Source organism: Macaca thibetana, chromosome 2 (assembly GCF_024542745.1).
Source record: "Macaca thibetana thibetana isolate TM-01 chromosome 2, ASM2454274v1, whole genome shotgun sequence".
Classification (NCBI taxonomy): Eukaryota; Metazoa; Chordata; class Mammalia; order Primates; family Cercopithecidae; genus Macaca; species Macaca thibetana.
The window spans coordinates 125,337,413-125,362,284 of NC_065579.1; the positions used below are offsets into that span (position 1 = coordinate 125,337,413).

The window sequence follows — 24,872 nt, forward strand, 5'->3', positions numbered from 1 at the left end:
ACAGGTAAGGCTGTAGGAAGTTAGCACAGGGAAAAGGTCACTTTCTGTCTCTGTTTAACAAACAACAATTTTACATCATCACAGATCTGTTGGGTGATATGGTCAGTGATTAATGTTTACCAGCTATTACACCGATCAGGAACATCCCAGAGTAAACTACTGAATCAATGAGTTTGACAGCATCTCAAAACTTCACAGTCTCCAAACTCTAGGTCTGCTTTAAGTATCTTCTAAGCCCAGTTCATATCCCTGAGGATGTATGTGAGGAAAAGCAGAGTCACGAATCAACTTTTTAGGAAGGTTAAGTGACAGTCTTGGCTTTTCCTAGGAAATCAGAAATCAGGGCATACAAGGAAGGCAGGGTTTCCATGCACTTGGCACAGTACCATATTCAGTCAAGGTCCCTTCCCTCTAAAAAATGAGAAAAACCTATCAAAACATCCCAACTCATGATATGCACACACTCAGTGGAGTCCACACAATGTCAAATGGAGCAAGAAAGCATACTTTGAAGATCTGCAGATGTATCTTAATTTGTAATGGACCAAAATACATCTAGCGTCTCCAACTTCTGATTTCACAGTTATCATTTCTTAGAATGAGGCTCATTTTATTTAAGAAATGACTTGATTTAAAGAAAATAATACAAATAATCACATAAGCAGATAGGGCAAACCTCACGACAAAATGGGGCGCATATTCAAACGACTCAAGTTTGGAAAAGCAAAAGCTCATAAAGTAGTCCTTGAGGATCCAGTCACTAGCTGGGTTAACTTTGCAGGTTGACGCCGACTCAGTAGCAAGTCTCTGAAGACGTACTTTAATTTGAATTTTCACAGGGGATGGCAGAGCCTCAGGGTCATTCTGGACTTAAGGGTCAAAGACCCACAAAGGCCCCAACAGCACAGTGTGGTGTGTCTGATGCTTTTAGGACTAGAGCTTCTTCCTCCAGATTTAAGGGCATCTTATTTGTAAGCTATTTATGTGACTAGCAATTGGCTGCTTTACCAATGGTAAGAACCTGAGGCTAGGTGCCACGAAAGGTAGTTAAGTCTGGCAGTTATTTTCATCACTAATCATGCCACCAATCTCCCCTACCTCCCCACTTTCCAGCCACACTGGGCAAAATGTGCCATCTTGATTCCCAGATGCCAGGAGCATGTATGTGGCATAGTAGGAGAATGGAGCAGAGAATCAGAGCTGTAGTATCTGAGGCTGGTTGGTGTGTTTGGATCACAATGCAATAGCAAACAGAGCAGGTGATGACAAGTACAAAATGCCTGTATTTGCAAGGTGATGAGTGAAGGAATAAATAAAGGAAAAGAGCAAGAAGAGGCAGCAGTCCAGCTTTTGTTTCTGACACCAGTAAGGGCGATTCTGAGTTTGTAACTAAGAGTTTACCACTGGCAGTATTAACACTGGGATCTCGTTAAGAAAACAGAATGCTTTCCAAAAAGTGGTGTGAGCAACTGTGTCAATACAGACATAGGGATCACTAATCCAAAAGTTATTAACACCATTAGGCAGGCATTCTCATTATGTCAACGCAAGTGTGTTTGCACTGGTGAGTCACAAGGTCTATGTGGAACCTTGTCCATATGTTAGAGGAACTAATGACACCCCAAAAAACCAAAGACCATAAACAAAGTTCCAATATTAATTCTTATTTTGTTTCCCTCCCTAGTACTCTATGGGAGTCAGCAAAAGATTTCTAAGAGTTACATCATACTTCAAAAGTAGAAGGACCATACACAAGGGCCAGACCAGAAAGCAGGAGATGAAGGGACAAGTTAGCTAAAGACACAAAATGGCTCAAAACTATCAGGTACTTGCTTGTGTGTTTCCTTAGAATTACTCCCTACTTTATGTAATTACATTTATTTCTCTATAGTACAAGATGCCTCATTAACATTCACTGGTTTAAACTCTTCTCTACCTTTAATTCAGCAGATTTTATTAAACAATTACTTTGTGATAATCATGTTGGGTTCTTAGATCAGTCTCCAAAACTGGGATGCATATCACCTACGTCATATATTTAAGATATGATATTACACATGAGTCATAGTATTAAGATTTCTGTATACACCTATTAGTATTAGAACTTGAAAATGTAGACACACATTTCTCACCCTCTTAGCCACTAATTTTTATAACGAAAGTAATATATATTAGAAACATGTATATAATTAATAAATACACTTAGTAGGGGTACATATTCAACATTTTTATACTGTTGGGGTAAAAAATCAAGTTTGGCGGTCACTGGCATTGACTACAACTAGAAGTAAGTTCTCGTTCTTGGAAAGAGTTCTGCCCAATTCTCTAGTTGGGGAGACAGCGATAACTGAACAGATGGCTGGAACACAAAGTACTGTAACCTTTGATCTGGGCCTTAACGTATCCGTAGGAGCTCAGGTGATGAAAGGAATAAAGTGAGAGCAGAGAACTGAAGCACACACAAAAAAATCTAGTAAGACAAAACTAGAGCCCTTACAAATGAAATTACGGCCAAAACTGAAAAAAAAAAAAAATTTTTTTTTTTTTAAATTTTGCTCCATAAAATAGCTTGTATTCGGCCACAGTCTTGAGAATTTTTCTCTCTGAAATGTTGAGTCTTAGCACTGAAACCTGAATTTTCCCAAGTAACGGTAATCCAGATCACTTATCCGTCACTTTGAACTTTAGTAGAATGTCACACCATAAGGATACTAGGTGGGGATGTCATAGGGCAGTGGTTCTCAGAGTACGGTCCTAGGGAACTTGTGTAAAAAATGCAAATGTGGGGGCCCCACCCTAATTTACTGAATCAGAAACACTAAGGGTGGAGCCCAGTAGCCTGTACTTTAGCCATTCCTCCAGGGGGATTCTGAGGCAAGCTAAAGATTGAGATGTACTTGTAGCAGAAACTTAAATTTTCTCATGGTTTGGAGTATCTACAGGTATTGACAACAGCTAACCAGGTTCTTTTATAGCAGTGCCCCCCAACCTTTTTGGCACCAGGGACTGGTTTCACGGAAGACAATTTTTCCAGGAACCGGGGGGCAGGGGAATAGTTTTGGGATGATTCAAGCACATAGTATTTATTGTGCATTTGTTTCTATTATTGTTACATTGTAATATATAATGAAATAATATTACAACTCACCATAACATAGAATCAGTTGGGAGCCCTGGGCTTATTTTCCTACAACTACAGACAGTCCCATGGCGTGGTGATGGCAGACAATGACAGATCATCGGGCACTAGATTCTCATAAGGAGCATGCAACCTAGACTCCTTGTGTGTGCGGTTCCCAACAGGGTTCATGCTCCTGTGAGAATATAATGCCTCACTGATCTGATAGGAGGTGAAGCTCAGGTGGTAATGTGAGCGAGGGGGAGTGGCTGTAAATATATATGGAATTACACTCGCTCACCTGCCTCACCTCCTGCCATGTGACCTAATTCCTAACAGACCACAGACCAGTACCAGTCTGTGAACTGGGGGTTGGGGACCCCTGTCTTACAGCACCTGTGGCCAAAGAGTGGCAAGTATAGACATCTCCTTAGTTCACTTTCTACTGAACATTTCATGTAGTCTCTGCAATGAAATTTAGTGCCTACTGTATGCCAGGCTGGCTGTGCTGGGTGGTGGGGATGTCGCAATGGACAAGAGAGATAAAACCTTTCCTTTACAGAGTTCATTGTGTTAGAAAATCTCATGTGAGGTAGATGCAGGTGGACATACACACACTATGAAGTTCCACTGGTGCTCATTTTTATTTTTTATTTTTTTGAGACAGAGTCTTGCTCTGTCGCCCTAGCTGGAGTCCAGAGGTGTGATCTCAACTCACTGCAACCTCTACCTCCCGGGTTCAAGTGATTCTCGTGCCTCAGCCTCCTGAGTAGCTGAGATTATAGGCATGCACCATCATGCTCAGTTAATTTTTCTATTTTTTGTAGAGACAGGGTCTCACTACATTGCCCAGGCTGGTCTCAAACTCCTGGCCTCAAGTGATCCACCCACCTGGGCCTCCCAAAGTGCTGGGATTATAAGCATCAGCCACCACGCCTGGCCCATTTTTAACAAGTCATGCCCTGTGTTACGTTTTGTATATACTTCTGTCACCATAGTTATTAATAATATGCTGACTTTCAAGTGTCTGTTTCTATGTTTGTTTCTCTGGTTAGCCATGAGCTCCTGAAGGGGAAGAACTACGCTGGGGTCAACTTTTAATTCCCAGAATCTACAGTGTTAGTATACAATAAATGCTCAATACATGTGGTATGAATGAATACATAGCTTTAATAATAATTAACAATAGTTAATATTTATTGAGCACCTACTATGTGCTCAGCAACTAAAACATATATTAACTCATTTAATCCTCGCACTTTGATCTAAGATGAGGTAAGGGCTGGCAGCATACCCGATTCAGGGGTGGGAAACTGAGGCACACCAAGCTCAAGTAACTTAAGTACAGCAGCCTGCATTCTTCGGTCCAGTCTTTGGAGTTAAACTGGGTTAACTGGGTTAAACTCCTCTCTACCTTTAATTCAGCAGATTTTATTAAACACCTACTTTGTGATAATCATGTTGGGTTCTGATAGGAGGCTAACCACCACAAAACAACACAGTGGCCTAACATGAAACCAGTATGGTCCATAACGCAGCCAAATATCTTGTATGTCTGCCTCTACCTCAGGGCCTTTGCTTCTGATGTGCCCTTAGATTGGAGGGGGTCTTCCCTTTCTTATTCACGTTTGTTCCAGGGTCACCTACAGACTTTGCCAGACCAACTAACCCCAACAATAACCTCAGCCCCACAAATTATACTTAGCCCCTTTCCTACTTTTTCTGTTTCCAGAACTTCACAGTTCTTTTCTTGTTTAAATGATTTGTTTGTTCTACTTCCCTTCTACTGCAATGTCAGCTCCCTGAGGACAGGCTGTGCAGCTCACAGATACATTCCCACACTAGGACCACACCTGGCCTGTGGTTAGAGCTTTGGTAAGTTAGGTTGAATGGATACACCTTGGAAGTGTCCTGTGACTTCTGTCCCACTTAGGAACACATTTTTTCTTGCACTTTGGACAACTTCCCATTTATCCTTGTTGAGTTTCTTTTTATTTCTGTCTGTACAGTCCTCTAATTTATTCAAACGCCACTGGATTATTCCAGCTCTTGGTGTCAATTTTTTTCTAATTAAAGTAAACTGCCATTTTTCTCTCACACTGATCTTTAACACGAGACATCTTGTTCTTGTCACAAATCTGACTCATATGGAAAAATGTAAGTTGAATATAGGGGCTCATATGTACCACAATGTTTCTATCAATATTTCAGACATGAAAGTAGAGTCACAGACATACATGTCTGCCTGATTCTCGGGTCTATGGTCATGATTTTGGTGGAGTGTTCACTTTTTGGATGTATGACCTGGAATTCCACTGATTACTAAAACAACTCCTTTGAAAGCAAATATCACATCATTTGCACAAACACTTCAGGTTTCTCTTTCCTTCTGCCATAGTACATCTTCAAAAACTCGACATTCACAACCAAGATGTAAAATACACAATATACAAAAGCTCCTTCAAAGACATACCTCAAAGTACTTTCAAAAAAGCAACGGAGAGAAAGAGAGAGACCAGCCTGCCATTAGACTGATTTCCTTGAAGACTATAAAAGGAATGAAATTTGAAGGTCATAAAAGTCTGTCTATTTGTTTAGGGAAGTCTTACAGGTAGTATAAATATCATCAGCTACAGTTGCTATGGGGTATGTTTGTTTACCAAACAAGAACACAAATAGTTACACAAAAGCAGAACAAGGCTTGGGTATATAAATGGAGAAGGCTTTTTGCCTCCTGGTGAATTTTCCAAAGGGTTTTTTTTAAAAAGTCCCTATTTTTCACCCTATTCACTGGGAAATCTCTGTTTTCTTGATTCTTTGCACTTCTCACACCTCCAGCCAATGTTTTACTCTCAGATTTCTGAGGCTGATGATGATTTTCTCTTTTCTTTCCTTCTTTCATTTTAAGACTTCGAAACCAAAAATATTAGGCCAACAATCCAAACTGGATAACCGAAACAGTTTTCACTGTGGAAAATGCTAAACAAAAAACAAAAAACAAAAGGTGGGGAAGAGAGAGCGAGAATAACAAAACCCACTAATTTCTAGAAGAATCCTAGCACAAGCATGCAGTCCTTATATGAGCACACAACCACCCACCCAGAAAGGTCCATGTGGATGTGTGTTTTTAACTGACTTTCTATGAACCAAGCGTGTTTCATGCAGTAGAATTGCACCTGCTGAGTTAACCACGTGCTTCAAAAAATAAAGGGGGAGGAAAGGAAGCCAGCACGGCTATTCTCGCGTCTCTTCTTGGTTGAGAGAGTACATGTGAGTGTGTGCGCGTCATAACTCAGATCTATAATAAAACAAACTGCACAACAGAGGCTGCACGAGTGGAGGCCTGCTCTTCACACTACATTGACCGCAGTACCCGCCCGGCGCAGCCCTGATGCCTTCCTGTGAATGGGACAGATTGCCATATGGACGAAGACACTGGACAAGCTGTACAACTCTTGGCGACATGTGCCCGGGGGGATTGTCCCATATTAACACCACCTGGGCTGTGGCAATTGTGCTCTGTCTGTGCAGTGGCACTGAGGAGCCCAACAGGATGTTATTTTAGAGTACACACAAAAAGGAAAATTACAGTTAAGAGAATTCTCTGGCTAGCGTATCTGTTGCTCAATTCCTGAAATAGTTTCCCAAAGGAACGGTTATCTTCTTTATTCACACAGGCAGAAGTGACAAGCTGGAACACATATTAACAATTTCCCTTTGTGAGCTTCCACTATTGTTTTAATGAGGAGAATATAGTTTATAATATACTTAGGTCTTGACTGATTACAAAGGGGTATGGAATAAAGAACTTTAGGAATGCTGTACATATGTAACACACTCATTTGCATTGCCCCAGTGAGCCAGTCAGCAGAGTGGTAGCTCCCTCGGAAAGACCTACGGAGCCAGGCTACGGGGTAACACTGGTGTGAACATAGCAATAAAGCAGAATAACCGTGCAAAAAAACATCTTAGCAAATCTTGAAAAGGAACATGACATCCGCTTAAGTCTCCAGCATAGGTCCCCCCTCATCTGGCTCCAGTACTGGCTTAAGAGCATAAGACTCCCAGCTGTCATTTATTATAAGAATAGGACTTTTCCAAGCCACTTTTCCTTTCAAAGGGAAGGCCCTTGACTTCCCTTTGCACTTTTGGTTGGTTTCAATATCCATCAAAGAAAACCTTCTGTCTAATTTAAGTGGTCAAGGTGAGTCATTCAACAACTTTTTATAGGTAATAGAGTAAAACCGAGTACCATGGACAATACCATCAGAGTTTCCAAAAGGCTGGTTCTCATTCTTCTCCTGCCACATGCTTTCCCTCACACCCTTGGTGTGGAATAAATGTTAAGGAAAGCTAAGACACATTTGTGAGGAGAGAGCACAGGCCTTTCTACTTAAGCACAAATACTTGCAAAATGCCTGGGTGCCAACCAAGGAATTTGGCAGAGAACCTGTATCAGCAGCAGCGGCGCATCAAAAAAGAATGTCTGCCTTACAAGGTGAAAGAAATGGGGGGTCCAGAGATGGTTTTGGGTGGGAAATCTGGCACATCAGACATGGAATAGCCTGTGGCTGAGATTCATATTATACAACATCCCAATGAAAAAATTCAAATCAACCAAATTTCAGAGTAACTCAGAAAATGAACATCACTCTCCAGACCAATGATGTCATTTTATTGGAAAGCATTTATCATTTAAACACAATAAATAGAAAGAGATTTATAGAGTCTAACGATGCTGTGTTATGGTAAAAGGCCCTTTATTGAGGTAAGGCACAACAGCTGTTAGAGAATAATGGTTGAGGTTTTTTGTTTAATCACCCCACAAAGTGAACAGTAAACAACAACAACAACAACAACAACAACAAAACCCCATAAACCCTTCCCTTACGGCATGCCAGTATTTTAAAAATTTTCTCCTGGTGCCCTCCCTGCATGTGTGAATGGCAGGCGGTGATATGGCACCATGCCACATGGCCCTGAGAGAATCCTTTCTCCCACTTCTAAGTCCCAAAAGTGATTGGTTTTAAGCAATCAGACACATAGATCACAGTTCTTCAAAGCACGATGGCTGCCAAATGCCAGGCAGCATGTTTAGGGTACAAAATGCTGATTCACCCCCCAGGGTGCTTCTGTCTGACCTCAGCAGGAATGTTTTTTGCCCTAAGTAGGTTACCTCCCCGACAGATAGACCTGGGACAGGTGATGCTGCCAAGAGTCTGCTTTGGAGCAAAAATAAGCACCTGTATCTTAGGCTTCTGCAGTTAGCCACACCTGGTCCTCCTTCTGGTCCCCTACACCTGACAAGACATGCCCAGCATGCTCTCTATATTCTCCACTGTGCATCACCGGTTTCTAACCTCCTGACTTCCCGGCCAGCAAAAAGATGAGGTAAGGGCAAAGGGAACTGGCAACAGGGATTTTCTTGTGGGCTTCTTCTAAACTACTGCTGAACAGATAGGTCTGGCCCCAAGCTACCACCAGTGGAGGCTACCATCTGGACTTGATCCAAAGCTTACCCCACTCTGTAATCTAATTCTCATTAAAAGTCTGGGCTAGCCAACAGACACATGAAAAAATGCTCATCATCACTCGCCATCAGAGAAATGCAAATCAAAACCACAATGAGATACCATCTCACACCAGTTAGAATGGCAATCATTAAAAATTCAGGAAACAACAGGTGCTGGAGAGGATGTGGAGAAATAGGAACACTTTTACACTGTTGGTGGGACTGTAAACTAGTTCAACCATTGTGGAAGACAGTGTGTCGATTCCTCAAGGATCTAGAACTAGAAATACCATTTGACCCAGCCATCCCATTACTGCGTATATACCCAAAGGATTATAAATCACGCTGCTATAAAGACACATGCACATGTATGTTTACGGGGGCACTAGTCACAACAGCAAAGACTTGGAACCAACCCAAATGTCCATCAATGATAGACTGGATTAAGAAAATGTGGCACATATACAACATAGAATACTATGCACCCATAAAAAAGGATGAGTTGATGTCCTTTGTAGGGACATGGATGAAGCTGGAAACCATCATTCTCAGCAAACGACTGCAAGAATAGAAAACCAAACACTGCATGTTCTCACTCATAGGTGGGAATTGAACAATGAGAACACGTGGACACAGGAAGGGGAATATCACACACTGGGGCCTGTCGTGGGGTTGGAGGAGGGGGGAGGGATAGCATTAGGAGATATACCTAATATAAATCTCGAGTTAATGGGTGCAGCACACCAACATGGCACATGTATACATATGTAACAAACCTGAATGTTGTGCACGTGTACCCTAGAACTTAAAAGCATAATAAAAAAATAAATTAATTAATAAATGAATTTAAAAGTCTGGGCTGTAGTGAAGGTGGTCTGGGGAGCAGCCCACCGGGGAGCCACCAGAATCTGGCAGTCACTGCAAGTCCCTGAGGGTCAGGGAAATCTCAGGTCTAGTCCCTGCATGGTCACTAACTAGCTATGTGACCTGTGCAAGTGATAACATCATTCTGGGCCCCAGCTGCACCCTCTGTACAAAGGGGAGAATACCCCATAAGATTACTATGAGGATCACATAGGAAAATCAGTATAGTATCAAGCCTGTGTCAAGTCTGTTGAGCATTGTGTCTGGCACAAAGTAAGAGTTACATAAATGTTAGCTGCATTCTCATCACCACCATCACATGTCAGGTCCTTTCATCCTTGACAAGAGCAAAACAGAACCTGAGTTGTGTCACTTGCCTGTGATCACACAGCCGAGGAGTGGTCTCGTGGTAGCTCCTAAGGAAAGGAAGCAAATGGGGTCTGGTCCTTTCAGTCATATAATTTCTATTCTGTTGGCTCACGTAAGAATGGCAAGCCACTAGTTTTGAGGACTGAACCAGTCTGGTGGCTCCCCCGTGGGCTGCTCCCCAGACCACCTTAACTACAGCCCAGACTTTTGATGAGAACCCGTCTGGGATGTGAATCAAGTGTCTGGAGAAAAGTCCTGTTCTTTCCAAGTGTCAAAACCTCAGTGATAAACACACAGCTTCCATTGCTTCTCAAACTTGAACATGTATTCCAAACCCCTGAGGCTCTTGTTACAATGCAGATCCTGACGCAGGTCTGGGGCAGGGCCAGAGAATGAGTTTCTAACAAGCTTCCAGGTTATAGCAGAGCCGCTGGTCTGCAACCTCTGCGTAGCAAGACTCGAGGGTATGTAGGGCAAATGCAAATTCCTGCACCCCATCTCAGATCAAGAAAAGTCCAGGATTCAGGAGAAAGGCCTAGAAAGCTGTGAGTTTAACAAATACCCTATAAGAATATCATCAGGGAATCTGAGAAACACCAGGCTAATGGTGAAGGTCAGCAGTCAGCAACTGTTTCTGTAAATGGTCAGACAGTAAATATTTCAGCTTTTGTAGGCTATATGGTTTCTGCTGCCACAACTCAAACTTGCCATTGTACTGTCAAAGTAGCCGTAGACAATACGTAAATGAATGTGACTCTGTCCCAATAAAACTTTATTTACAAAAGGAAGCAGGGCGGGCTGACCATAATTTGCCGAGCTCTGTTATAGTGTTATAGATTGTTTAAATGCCTTGACTCACGTTGGCAGGAAGTAGCAGTAACAATTTTGAAGACAATTTGGGGGAATTTGACCACAGGTTCTCCGAAATGCTCTAATGGGAAAGAAAGATTTAAAATAACTAGCTTGCTCAGTACTTCAAAATAAATACAAATTGTCCTCTGATTTTCTGGAAAACAAAACAAAACAAAACAAAACTGAAACGAGGAAAAACTATTCAAAATAATGGGAACTAGAGTTTACTGCTTAAATGTCAACGGGTCCTACATATCAGTATGAAAACAAGCACCAGTTAAAGGCTTGTGTATCAGGGACAGTTCTGAAAACTAACTTCTAGAATTTTAGCAAGTAAACCAAGAGCACTGACATTTATTCATGAACACAGAATTTAGTTTAAAAAAGAAAAAAAAAGCAACACTAGACATGTACATGTTTCAAAGTTCCTTGCCTTTTGAAAATAACAAGGCCTGTAAACACAAATGTTATTGTTACATAGTCAAATACATGGCAATATGTCAAGAGGCCACAAATCAAAAACAGAGACTGTGTATCAAGTGAAACTGTCTGTAAGTACACTAGCCAGGCGGAAACCTTCAGGGGTTATTTGAAGGCAACTGCCAACTGTGGAGTGGAGAAAATGCAAGCGACTGTAATACACAGGGCTCTGTCAATAATGATGAGAACGAGGCAAGGAATATCGTGACTGGACAGAGGGCAGGTTAGATCTCATAGAGTAAAGCGCCCAGTGTGGGTCCCCTGTTTTTGAGAATAATATGATGCCCCAAAAAAGCAGAGACTGCCCAACCACCATCTGATCAGGGTTTACGGAAACATCTTTGACCAAATGCTTAAGGACACCTTGGAACAAATATTTAGAAAGCGGTGAATCCGAGAAATACGCGAGTTATAAAACATCTAATGATGGCGGCTGAACTGAAAGCAAAAAAGCTGGGATGAGAAAAAAGGGCATATTTCTGATTTGGACTATAGAGGACAGCTGAAATGGAATAAAAAGCATATGATGTGTTCATTGAGGAAACACAGGATTTATAAGGCAGGAAAAAAGCGGGGATACGTTAAAGGAAAGAAGCTTGTTTTGGATTTGCCTGTGTGCAAATCCCCCATGAGGTTCATTTACATTCTTTATGTGCTGTTTCAGACCAAAATGATTTATAGCTTGTAAATCCCACCTATCCTGCTTCATGAAAGGTCTAGTAAATATGAACATACACCATAAAAGAGAAAACTCTGGTATCTTCCTTCAAATGCAGTGATTTGCACACAGTAGGCTAAGTTAATACATGTTTTGTCAAACTGAATTTCAATTAAATTAAAAAAATATCTTTTAGGGACACTGATTTTATCATAATTTAGTATTCACTTCTAAGCTGAATGAAAACTTTAAGTACCACTTTGCAGACTAAAACACAGACCTCAATTTGGATCTTGGATATGCCACTAACCACCAGTTCTATGAGCCTGGGTTAGTTATTTAATTGCTATTATTTGATTTCCTCATCTGTAAAATGGGTATAATCATCCTTACTGCTTCCTGAGTGGTCAGGTGGATAAAGTGAGACATCACTCCATATGCAAGAGTCTAGCCAGTGCTTGGCACAGAGAAGGAACTGATTAAATGTGAGTTCTCGTCCCTTTCCCTAGTGCACCATAATGCAATGTAATATTTCGAATTTTAATTCAGGCAATTACTTAAATAGTAATTGCTATTTGTATTTACATAGCTGCTTTGATCCAAGAAGCTCAAAGGGCTTTACTAAACTTAGCATTTTAATAAATGTTTCATTTGCATTTTGTTGATTCTGTTTACCCACACCAAAACTTGGAATTTCCTAAAGCAAGACAATCAGACAGGGAAACAAGACAGTATCTTCACATTTACAGGTATCCCAGGCCTGAGTTTTGTCTATTTCCCTAAGAAGTCGAGACTCTCTGTTCCCATGGAATAAAATGACATCAAGAGGCTTGAATGCACCTGCTTCCTCTGGCTGCTCCCCTTTAGCTGCTGCCATTGAACTTGATCCCCACCATACTTTTCTCAGGCACTGACAACAGAGGCATGTTTATTGCACCAATGAATTTATATATAATCAGCACAATAAACATTATTAAACTGTGGGGAGAAAATCAAAGCACGAAGCATGGTGCCAGTACTGAATTCTAATGATGCTGAATGTCCATGATTACACAGGGACAGGATCTTAACAAGCCTTGATTTGAACGTTGGCATCCGCCTCACAAATCACATGGGCCGCTCCTCCCGTAACAGTGCTGAATATTGATAAATGTCTCTACCCTGCGCAACAGGGAAGTGGGTTTCTATTGGCAATCTTTACCAAAGTGTGTTTTTTCCCTTCTCTACACTCAAGGGTTTACCCTGAATGATTTAATTATAATTTTCCTTGTGTAAGACAAATTAAAGAGGAGAGTAGGAGTGTCGTGCCAAGCACATTATTTATCTCCTTAACAGATTGAAGCTCACCAAACCCCAGAGCTGCTGCTACTGCAGTGGCTGCTCACAGGAGCCAGCAAAATGCACGGGGGCAAGAGTGGGGGAGAAGGAGTTTTCCAAATGGCATGGAAATACATATGCAACTCAGCTGAGATCATTAGCCATCTCAGTACTTTGAAAACAAACAGTAACTCTCACAACGCCACCTTTTTCCAACAAATTTTCCCATCGAGCACTCCCAGATCATGTCAGAAAGCAATCTTAAAGCTGCTAAGCCACGATCAAGGTCATGGGGCTAGATGGTTATTCACTGTGGCAGAGACTCTTCCTTGCCCATCAGAATGGAGGGAAAAGAGTATTACACAGAAATCAAAGAAGAGCTTGGAAGGACACATATTTCACAAATGCACTGATGAGTACGAGAGAAAACTTACCCAAGGCAGTGACAAGAAACTCCTGAGACAATTGGCAGATCAGTGTACAGTGAGACCGTACCTTTATAGTGACAACTTTTTCTTTTTTTTTGTATTTAACTGGTTATCACACGTGATTTTTAAATTAAGCCTAATAAGGTAATGCTACATAATATTCATTTGAAGGATTTATATGTACACAAAGCTGGCTAACTAATAACTGCTTTTTTTTTTTTTAAATTTAAAAGACAGGATCTTGCTCTGTTGCCCAGGCTGGAGTACAATGGTGTGATCATGGCTCACTGCAGCCTCAAAACTTCTGGGCTCAAATGATCCTCCCACCTCAGCCTCTGGAGTACTCCAGGTGCATGCCACCATGCCACGCTAATTAAAAAAAAAAAAAGTTTAATAGAAATTGGGGTCCCTCTATGTTGTCCATGCTAGACTTGAACTCCTTGCCTCAAGCAATCCTCCTGCCTCGGTCTCCCAAAGTGCTGAGATAACCACTGTACCAGACCTAACTGATTTTTTAATTATCAATTCTATAAGCTTAAACTCAACTACCTTTAACTGAAGGTGCTCATGTGTCTTGTCAGCTACATTCAGTTAAAATGTGCTGACCGGAATTTTCTTTTAATCCAGCCACGTCTAGAAACCTACCAGCTAATATAAACTGAGAGATTCAAGAGATTAAGTAGTGGCATATAATTCCATAGTTGCTTCTTTTTTGCATGTACGATTGGAAAACTCAGTCTGCTTTTACATCTAGATTAAGGCTCATTGGAATCTGAATTCTTTTCTGATCCATATTCTAATTCTGGTGTGTAGTATGATGAAGATTAAGCACAACTTTTGTGCAGACAAATAAGGAGCATAAAAAAAAAAATTCAAACAAACTTAGTCTCCCAGAATTAGGCTGTCTCTTAGATCCATTTACTTTCAAATGTGCCTTAAGACATGAAAAGGGCTATTCTTCTCCCACTTGCCTCCTTGCTAATCTATCACCTGACTGCAGATATATAACCTTTTAGAAAATGACACTGAGCATAGTGCATCTAAACAAGAAGAGTTTTCTATGTCACAGGAAATCTGTGCAGGCTCCACAACAGCCGATGAGATTGCAACAAATACCTTAAGTGCATCAGTCGGCGTTTTTCAGTGTATGGCCTCCTGCTCTGCCTATGGATAAAGATGTAATTCAATCACTCTGCAGTAAATGGACGCATCAACCTTAGGACATCAAAACCAAGTATAGCAAAGGACAACAGCCTAGAACCTTTTCTTTAATGCTCCCTAAGGTTTTCTTTCTTGAAAAAAAAAATAAAGACATTATAAGAGATTGTAAAGCAAGAGCTAAGATTGGCTTCCAGACATATATATCTATCCTCGCTGGAAACAACAGAAGCCACATTTCACCCAATGGCTCCAAACTGATTTTCAGTGTCCACCATTCTATTCTTCTATCTATTCTTCAAACTATTCTAAACCAATATGCTTAATGCATCTTTTAGTTTTTCGGTGTCTGCCTCAGAAATTCCAAAATGATCTTGGAAGGATAGTTGAAAATTTTAGTTAAAACATATATATTATCCTCATCTCTGGAAACCACTCGTGGATTTACACTCAAACATGGTGTGTGTGTGTGTGTGTCTGTGTGTGTGTTCAGATAATATTTTTCTGGTATAAAGATATACATCCAATTAAACAGTAGGCTTCTTAAACACTCAGTATTTTGAGAAATACACGAAATTATATTTGTGATTACATAACTGAAATATACAATTAAATTTTTTTTCACTGAGCCATTTTTATTAAAAAACAAAATACAGAATTTGCTTTCTCCTGATAGAAATGGCATTTACTGTCACATACTACTTTTAAGGTTTCTTTACTTCTGTGTGTGGAAGCTCTGCCTATGAAATATACAGAAAACAGTTTAGGAATAGTAAACAAAAAAGTTTTCAATTTTAGGGGCACTGTATTTTCTATTCTTGAAAAGCACTTCAACAGTGGTATTAATGCTTCTGGGTACTAAGAATACAATAACATGAATTAAAAGATTTTCTTAGAACCGCATGCTAACATGACATATTCTGGATCTCTAAAACAAGCTCAGCTTCAAGTAACATTCATGTAAAACTCAGGGCAATTCAAAAATAAAATGTCTTAACTTCTAAATAGGAATACAGCTGCTAAGACAATACTACACTCTATCCCACGATGAAGAGAAAGTGTGCTGTGTCTGTTTATGTGACTATATATACAACAGACCCCCCGCCTCCACCCGCCGCCACCACCACTACCTCTTCTGTCTCTCCATCCTCCAAACCTTCACTCAGAATACATACGGGGAAGACCATGTGCTCCGGGGCACAATGATGAAAAACATGGGCGCCCAGCCTTCAAGGGGAGCAATGTAGAGTAACATAAGTTCTATGTTTTCTCAAACCATAATTCAAAATTGCCCACAGCAGACACTACTATTCCCTGAAGGCACTTCCAGCCAAGGAATTCAGCTTGTACGGAGTGAGCACTTGGCAGAAGGAGTAGGCCTGGAAGCCTGGAAATCCAACCCATCCAATGAGAAACTACACGACTTCTGCCCGGGTTCCTAAGCTGAGAGTAGATCTACATAAGTGCTAATTCCATGTTGAAAAGGTGAAAATAATTAGATGCTTCACACCCAAACCATACTGAATACATTCTTCAGTAATTATATGCACACTCAAGTCACATGGATCCAATTAGGGATCACTGAGATATATGGTGAGGCAGGGCCACCCACCCCTCTCATGTTAAAGGCAGTGTTGGACCCATCTCAGTGGCTGCTTCCTACCTTTCCCTTTTGGGAGTGTGGACTGAGAGCTGTCCATTAGTAGAGGCATGTGGGTTCATTATTAAGGAGGTCTTGGAAGGTGCAGAGGAGGAGACACATGTCGTGGTCAGATCCAAACTGCTGTGATTGTTGCCTGTGGTTTCTTCTGCAGTATGAGCACTTGTCACTTCTTTCCAGAGCTGCTGCAGTTCTGTTGGAATCATGCCTGAAACAAACAAATTGGATAATTAAATCAATTAACAGCTAATTCCGTCCTCTTCAAACAGTAATTAAATCAAAGAGTCAGTAAACAAAGCCTAGTGTTAGGGGGGTTTTTTGGTGTGTGCAGTTTTTTTTCCCTCCCAACTAAGGCAGATGTGGTAGTAAAAAGTGTGTCCTCCTACTGAGCAACTGAGTGGAAGCTGCCCTCATCGCACATAAGAGACTCAGGTGAAAAGGATTCAAAACACAGTTACTTTGCCACAACGGTATGCCTCTAACCATCCGAAATGTTATTTCTCAATTTTTGATGAAAAGTAGATAGATGTTACCTTAGTTTTAGACACAAAGAAGGGCTCAAAATAAATTTGTTCAACTATACTATTATGACAACATGAACTACAAAATGAATAATTTTTGTGCTTAAGTCTTAAATGATGACAAATAGCTTTGTTATTAAATATAGTTTTTATTAATCACTTTTAGACATAAATTATGAATTCATATCGTCTTCCTGAAATGCTTTTCAACTTTTAACAGTCAAATTGATTATACTATGATTATTTCATTAACACACCTATCTTCCTCATTAATTTTGGTTTCTAGTACCACATGCTTAATTGATGGATGTGTCTACTGAAAAACTGTGTAACTTTTTATACAAGTAACACTGTTATTACTGTCATTTCTTAGATCAATGGTAATGAACCATTGCAGAATAAAATGAAAACGTAAAATAAACTTACAGTAATAAAGTTCTCTTGTGTTTTTAAAGGGGATCAAAATGGACATGGGTTTTAAGAAGTGAATCCAGTGTTTTCCCCCAAGAAGGGATACAATCAGTATGCCACGCTCACTATTGTGGGCCTCTTCGTCTTTATCTTGGTGGCATACCTCTGTAGCCGAGGTTTCCAAATCCCACCTCAATGCATATTCTACCCCATACATGCACAGAATAAAAATATGCTAGATGACAACAAAAACCACAACAACGACAACAAGCAACATAACTTCCTTTGGAGAAACACTGAAATCATAAACCCTGCACATCCTAAGGCAATACCACATTAGAAGTGGACGTCTGGATTGCAGTTCATTGTTTCAATCAACTGTAACATAGCCATCCCAGAAAGCCTGCCATTTTCTGACTGTATAGCAGCAGCCGAAACAGGCATGTTTCTTACCAAACCTAAGGTATTGAATTAAAAAAGAAGGCTGTGTGCATTATATTCATTTGAAACACATAATAAAAAATGCCAAGGTCTAAATTTAATTTATTTTTGTCATTTAGAATACAATGGATAGATAATCATCTCAACGTGATCAGCCAAACATCTTTACTTTGCTAAACTGTTAAAGATTTTAATTATGCTAGCATTGGAGAGCACTGGTCTAATGAGGCGATGGACTCCAGAGAATCCGAGTGGTTAAGAACTGTGAAATGAGTCTGATAGGATTTTTTTATATTCACCGTGGATCGTTTGCATATCAAAGAGGAGTAAATTATTGCACAGCAGACCAATAACCTTCCCCGCCTTTCTGAGAGGAGCGTTAACAAAAACAGTTGGTCTCTCCTAACGGTTCTCCACGAAAATGTTCAAATGCTCAAGTATTTGCAATTAATATATATTATAAAGGAGGCTTCAAATGATACATTAAGTGGTCAGATATTCTTAGGAGGCATCCTCGACAGACAAGTCGGTTTTCTTCTCCCTTCATAAAAATCAAATGCCAATTATATTTTGATGGATTTTGTCCCAAATGAGCATTTAGTTATTAAGCATATTCAATTATTACTTGTCCCCTGAAATTAAACCTCGGAGGCAAATTAAACAAAGGGAAAGGTCACTCCACAACCCCATGTCCGGTTTTGCTGCATCTGGACTATTATTTTCAAACACCTTTCGAAGACAGGTGGGATGCATTTGTAGCCGGCAGGCCTGCTACTGTTGTCTGCACACCAACAATTACCTGTGAACATGGGTGACCCTCAGACCACTGTTTACTCAGTGGAAACAACAGTTAATAGGCTTGTCTGTTGATGATGTCATGTTGATATAAAACCACACAAGTCAACACCTATTTTTATTTTCTAGAGAGTAAACGCATGAAAAGAACAAGCCACCTATTTCTCAACTCAAACTAATTGATTTCTGGGTCAGCTGCATGGGAGGCGGGAAGACTAGGACAGGGTTCTGACAACTGTGTTAACTCCCGCTTTCTCTGGAAGAAAAGCAGAACTTCAATGCTGTTTTAGAAGTAAGCTGTTTATCCAGCAAATAAAGACAAAGACAAAGGTATTCAGCACTTGTTATACCTACAGGGTGCATTAATATTACTCTATTCTCCATCTATTCCAATGGGCTGGCAAATCAGTTTCATTATCCATAGAGAAAAATGGTAAATAAAAATAGTAACTCATTAAGTGACAACAGCGATACTTCCGGGTCAAACTGCAATGTGATAATTACTTTTAAGAACATTCTCATCACACTTAACACAGAAGCAGTCAAATGGCTTTCCTCCATCAATGCCATATATCGTTAGTGATGTTAAACTGTTAGTTCAATGAGCACTACCTACCAAAAGGTGTTGTTACTTGACAGCTAAGATCTCATGTTAGACAGATAAAAGGTAACCCAGTCACTCATCAGACTAAATGGATAACAAATTTCCAGAAAGTATGTATTTCTTCCAAAATGGTAGACTAAGAATAACAGTATGAAGTTGAACAAATCCATTAGCAGGTACATAACAAAGCATGTAATTTTCTGCTACCCAGAGTTTACATTTTAAAAATTAAAAGGTCAGAATAAGACTGAAAGAATATTTCTGTATGAAATTACTGGTGCTAGGGAGGATGAGATGATTAAAGAGACCAGGGTGAAAAGCAGATAGGCTAATTACGTAAGGCAGAGAGAAGACCCTACAATAACCTTAAAAACAACAGAAAATATCCCTCCGTTTCATATTATAAAACCTTCAGGGATAAAAAGGCCTTCAAAATATTAATTCTCTATCTATTCCTATACTTGACATTTACATGTTTAAGGTTAACTCGGCAAGGCCATGAACAGGTATGTAAAATAATCTTGATGATTTCTTTATGAAGTGGGCATTACCAGTATTTTTAGCAGATAACCACCATGCCTTGCAACATTTCTTTTTCCAGGACAAGTGGCCCCTTCATTATAAAAGAAAATGCAGGCACAGGTTTAAAAAATGTATGTTGTGGGGACAGATGACAGATTACTGTTCACGGAACTCAATTTTACAACCCCAGGTATCACTGGCTCAAAGACAAACAGAGTTGATCAACCTTTTTTTGTCCTTGTACATCCATACCCAGGTGACCATGTTCAAGCAAGCAGAAAGTTGATTTAAACCTCATAATGACATCAGTTTTAAGCCATCATCTCTCTGATAAAAAAAAAACTGTGTTCTAGTCCAACATGACTGAATTCTCCAGCCACTTTGGATGAGGGAGTGGGGGGACAAAACCAACCTCCTGATTCAGAGAGATGGAAATAACACTGGTAGTTCATTTTACTGTAAGAACCCGACACCAGAAATATTTGTATTTACGTTTATTCCATCTCGGGCACACGTTGAGGCACCCCTTAGATTTCAAATATGCTTCTTCCTAATGTTGCAGGGGCTAATAGTTACAGCAGACTGCTAAGCCTATCAATCAATGTCATGACTAGTGAATTACCTACCAGTGTCTCTGATATGTTACTGCAGTGATTACACTTCATGCATCACCACATTCATTTCTTTCACATTACACATGAGCTTGTCTTGTCACTGCCCAATTGCCCTCTTTTGGACAGCTTAACTGATGTACTATAACAATGAACCTTAGTGAGCAAACTTAATAGTATAGGAGTGGTGGGAAAAGATGAGAGAGGTTGGAGCTCAAGTCCGGTAGGTGTGTCAGAACAGCCTGCCATGTTTCCAACAATAAATCCAAAGATGTAATTAACACATGCTATGACATTCTGCAAGCACAAAAATGCATTCACTGATGTACATCTATATATCCTTTCTTTTCTCCTTATTGCTCAGTTATGATATCTTCTATTTTGACAATGGAGATGCTGAGTATGTATCGAGCAGCTGAGCAGTCATAGCAGAAAAAGGAGTGGAGAGGCAAGAGAGAGGTTAAGAGGAAAAAGCCCTGGTCTCCATAGTAAAAACAAAATCAGCCTCATAAGGGACAGAAGTTGGGTGTGGTTGACTTAAGGGAAAAGATTCAAATGCAGATCCGCTTCCCTGACTTCACTTGACACGAAAAGTTACCAAACAAATGGCCGTGCCTTAAGCAACACAAAGGAGGTTCCATATTTTTAACCTTCTTTAGAAGGCAACTGAATCCAAGACACCAATCAATGGCTTTAGCTACCAGCTGTTAAGGTACATATAAACCAACATCCAAATCTACTAGAGTTCAAAGAACTGTTGGCCTCGAGGAGGCAACTCAAATCTGCCCTGCCACGCATAGATGGAGGAATTGTGTTTCAAAACACAGGCATGGCACTTTCTACTTTCTCTTTCCTTCCTTCCTGCCTGTCCGCCCTCCCTCCCTCCCTCTTGACATCCCTTCCCACCTTCCTTTCTAGTTCTGAATAATCCATCTGCTTTCACATGACATATGTGAAAGTCAGAGTTGCTTAAACCAAGAGGATGTCCTAAAAACACTGAGAGTTCCCATTTGTTTCTGATGTCCATCACCCTTGGGATAAAATGTCAGTGGGCTCTGCAAAAGAAATTCACTAAATGTATTAAAATGTTACTTTTCAAGGAATCTCAGTTGTTGAGGAACTGGAGATTGAAATGGTACCTGTTCTGATGAGTATAGAACTAACTTGCTCAAAAATCAACAGATGAATGCGAAAAGAAAAAAAAAAGGAAACTAAACAAAAAACAACTTTGGCTTTTATAAGAGAAAGTCGTTGATTTTAATCGTTTACAGAAAAATAAACCTGAATTTATCTCTACATATTAAAATGTGGCATTTATAAAGCCCTACTAAGATTTAAAATAGCACATGTTACATGGTATAAAATCTCTTAAATGAATAATAAAAGCCTTCAGGAAAATTCCTTTGTGGTTCCAAACAGAAACACTACAAGAGTCCATTAAAATGCTCAGTAAGTGCAAAGCAGTGTCTCATTCCCTTACTCCAAGAGTGTCTAACAGTGGGATTGCTCTGCTATAGTATAGCTAAGCCTTCAGACCACTGTAAGACTTCATTTTGGCATCAACAAGAATTTCACCTTCTGCATGGGTCCATCATGATCCCACTCCATTTTTCTTCAAAAGAATCTATGTGCGTGTTTTGATGGACAATGTCCTTAACGGATATACCAAGAGACAACCCACCACGTCCACCCAAAGTCTTCACAGAGCTATGCCTTCTGTATAATGAACGCATACCTTGAGCAAGAGGTTGAAGGGGAAGGGCAGGCTGCCCGGGCTGAATTGTCAGAAGGCCTTGGCGCTGCAAAGACAGGAGGTGCTGCTGCTGTAACTGCTGCATCTGTAAAAGCTGCTGCTGAAAAGCCAACTGCTGGGTAGCCACCTGCTGTTGCTGTAAGAAATCACGAAGACAAAAATGAGATGGCCACTTCCCTAGGAAGGTGAAAAGTATGGACACTTCAAAACTCATCATCATTGTCAAATGCTGAGAATGGTCACTGGAGCTCAGTGGAGGGCTCCATGTCAAGGTTTAAAAGGGACAGAACATACCTCCTCTGAAGAGGGGTGGGAGGTGAGTGTGTTACCTTTCTACTGCCTGCTCCCATAAACAAATAATTTGTCAATCAAACCAGCTTCCCCCCATTTGAAAGGCCTGAGTTTTGTCATCAAGACGTAAACTTTTAGACGTTGAAATGTTTGATTATGCACACTAGAGAGAAGACTGCGTCACTCTAGTCGGAAGGGGTTTGAACCCCGAACCTTTGAGGTGTAAAAGAACAAGTTGCCTCCCTCCCTGCCTGCACCGGCAGAAGCTTTTAACTACTCTGTTTATCACTTCTGACATAAATAAATGAGAAAAAATCAGACCTTTGAAGAAGAAAAACTTCATCTAATATTGTTAATTAGCCATGACAAACGATGAAATAACATTGTAAATCTTTCATAGAAACAGCCACTAGATTTTAATTACACACATTCATAATTTAGCAAACAACATCGTACTCGACTGTGAGTTTAATATGAACGACAGTCTAAGCTTCAGATGCCTTAACATGGTTTTAGTCTCAGAAACCCCCAGCTCTGGTTGCTTGTCCTGCTTCCCCCATCTGCTTTGTTCTTGAAAAGAAGGGGCTTTACGATATGATAAATATCTTTTTGTTGATTGGACGATGACAGGAGGAAAACTTTTGTTGTGTAAAACATCAATACATCATTCCTGTGTTTAGCAGGCCTTGCTTCAGCCAAAAAAAATTAATGTAGATTTCCTCAGTAATTATCTGAGTGATAGAAAGAGAATACAGTGCAGTAGCACAATAAATAGAAGGAAATTATCTAATATCCTTAATCTGCTAGGAATCGTATCGAGGTGGAGGTCTTAGCCACATTATGGCTAACAATTATAAAAGGAAAATTAACGCTTCCCAAACTGTGGCATAAAAAAAAAAGTTTCTTCAAGAAAAGAACAAGATCAGTGTTCCTAATTCTGAGTATGATTCAAAAGATCACAGAGACTTTTACAACTAAAAGGACTATCCAAGCCCTTTCTGAGCTTACATGTTCTGGCTAATAACTATACTTTACAAACAACTGCATTCACTTAACCTAACACATGACCTTGATCTGATACATCCATAAAATGGTATGTATATCAAGACCTTCTGATGCAAAGTTCAAAGAAAGAGAAAAATGGTGGTTTCCTTTCGGTCTTCATGTACTTTATTTTACAGTAAAAACCATCATTCTCGTATTAGCAACCAATTTCAGACTTACTACCATGCCACTGAGAAAGTTAATTGAGTTTCACTCCAAAAAACAAATTCTATACCACTAACAACAAAAATTTAAATAAATTTAAATGAAAAGCCAGTGTTTTCATTTTAAAAACAGCATGCATAAAATGATCCAATTGTTTTCACCCCTTCCCAAGTTATCACATTAATGTAAAACCCAATGATAGTTATATTCATGTCAAAATGATTTTTTCACTTCTTCAACAGATATTAACTCACAACATTACAAAAAAAGGGAAGGAAGAGAAAAAAACAACATTGACACAATAAAAGATCAGGGAATTAGCTCTTCTGAAAGCAGAATATAATGGGGGGGTACAGCTGGAGGTTGGGGAGGGTGTTTCCTGTCTTACTGTAAATGAAATGTTTAAAAATTTTGTATTTATATAAAATGACTGATGCCTTTTCTGTTGTCTCTGTGGCCATCCCTAGGAAAAGCTCATGAAAGCTGTCTACGTTTGAAAAGCCAGGATATAAAAGTATACAAGGCCCATTGTCCAAAGAAAGAATTTAAAAGCAACACTGGTTGCCAAACTGCGCTCCCCACCCAGTTACCAAACACAGGATACGGGTCCATTTGTTTACTTCTCACAATTGAATGCATACAAAAAAGGTCTCCGTGCAGTCCCCTCGGCAGGTCAGTAGTCAGTGTTAAAATGCTAAAATGCCCTGATAAACCTCGCGTTTCGGATCCCCTCCCTAGAGCTGCAGTCAAAGGTCTGTTTTCCTTTCTTCGGCTACTCCCTACTGCCTAACATAAACTGTCATAACTGCCCGGGACAAACGGCCCTTTTAAAACAATCAACTTAGCCTACCTCACCCGCACAGGATGGAATCTTTTTTTGTAGCTCGATTTAAAATGAATTCTGTTGTCTATTTTCCTCACCACTTCTGTCCAATATTCACGAGCAGTCACTTCAATAGCTGCACTAGGGCTACATCCTCTTCCTCCCTACATCCCTACCTAAGAGCACGTATCTTCTTAAGGAAGGTCCTGTCTTCGTCCAACCCAATATGGAGCCAAACTTTCTCAGGGAAACATCTCAAGGCAACTTTAGGAGGGAAGGAAAAAAAAAAAAAAAAAAAAAAAAAAAAGCAAAGGTACATTGTTCTGGCCAAAGATCAGGTGTCTTATTGCAGAGGTAATCAAAACAGGAAAAAAAAAAAAAAGCGGGTGGGGGGGAGCCTGACAATACAAAATTATGAGCCACTAATGACTGGGGACTCAGTAAATTAACATACTTGTTCCATCTGTCAACATCC

At 40.1% G+C, this 24,872-nt stretch overlaps 1 protein-coding gene across 26 annotated transcripts in view; it reads right to left on the reverse strand.

Moving 5' to 3' along the window:
- FOXP1 (forkhead box P1) overlaps positions 1-24,872 on the reverse strand; it is a 631,073-nt gene that overhangs the window by 70,399 nt on the left and 535,802 nt on the right. For 16 of the 26 annotated variants that reach the window (XM_050781328.1, XM_050781331.1, XM_050781335.1 and 13 more), the window contains 3 exons: positions 22,057-22,210; positions 16,420-16,624; positions 14,715-14,762 (listed from right to left, as the gene is read on the reverse strand). In XM_050781328.1, the coding sequence (XP_050637285.1) occupies positions 14,715-14,762; positions 16,420-16,624; positions 22,057-22,210 (407 nt within the window). The remainder of the gene's footprint in view (positions 1-14,714; positions 14,763-16,419; positions 16,625-22,056; positions 22,211-24,872) is intronic. The other 10 variants (XM_050781345.1, XM_050781346.1, XM_050781342.1 and 7 more) reach the window with 1 other exon arrangement.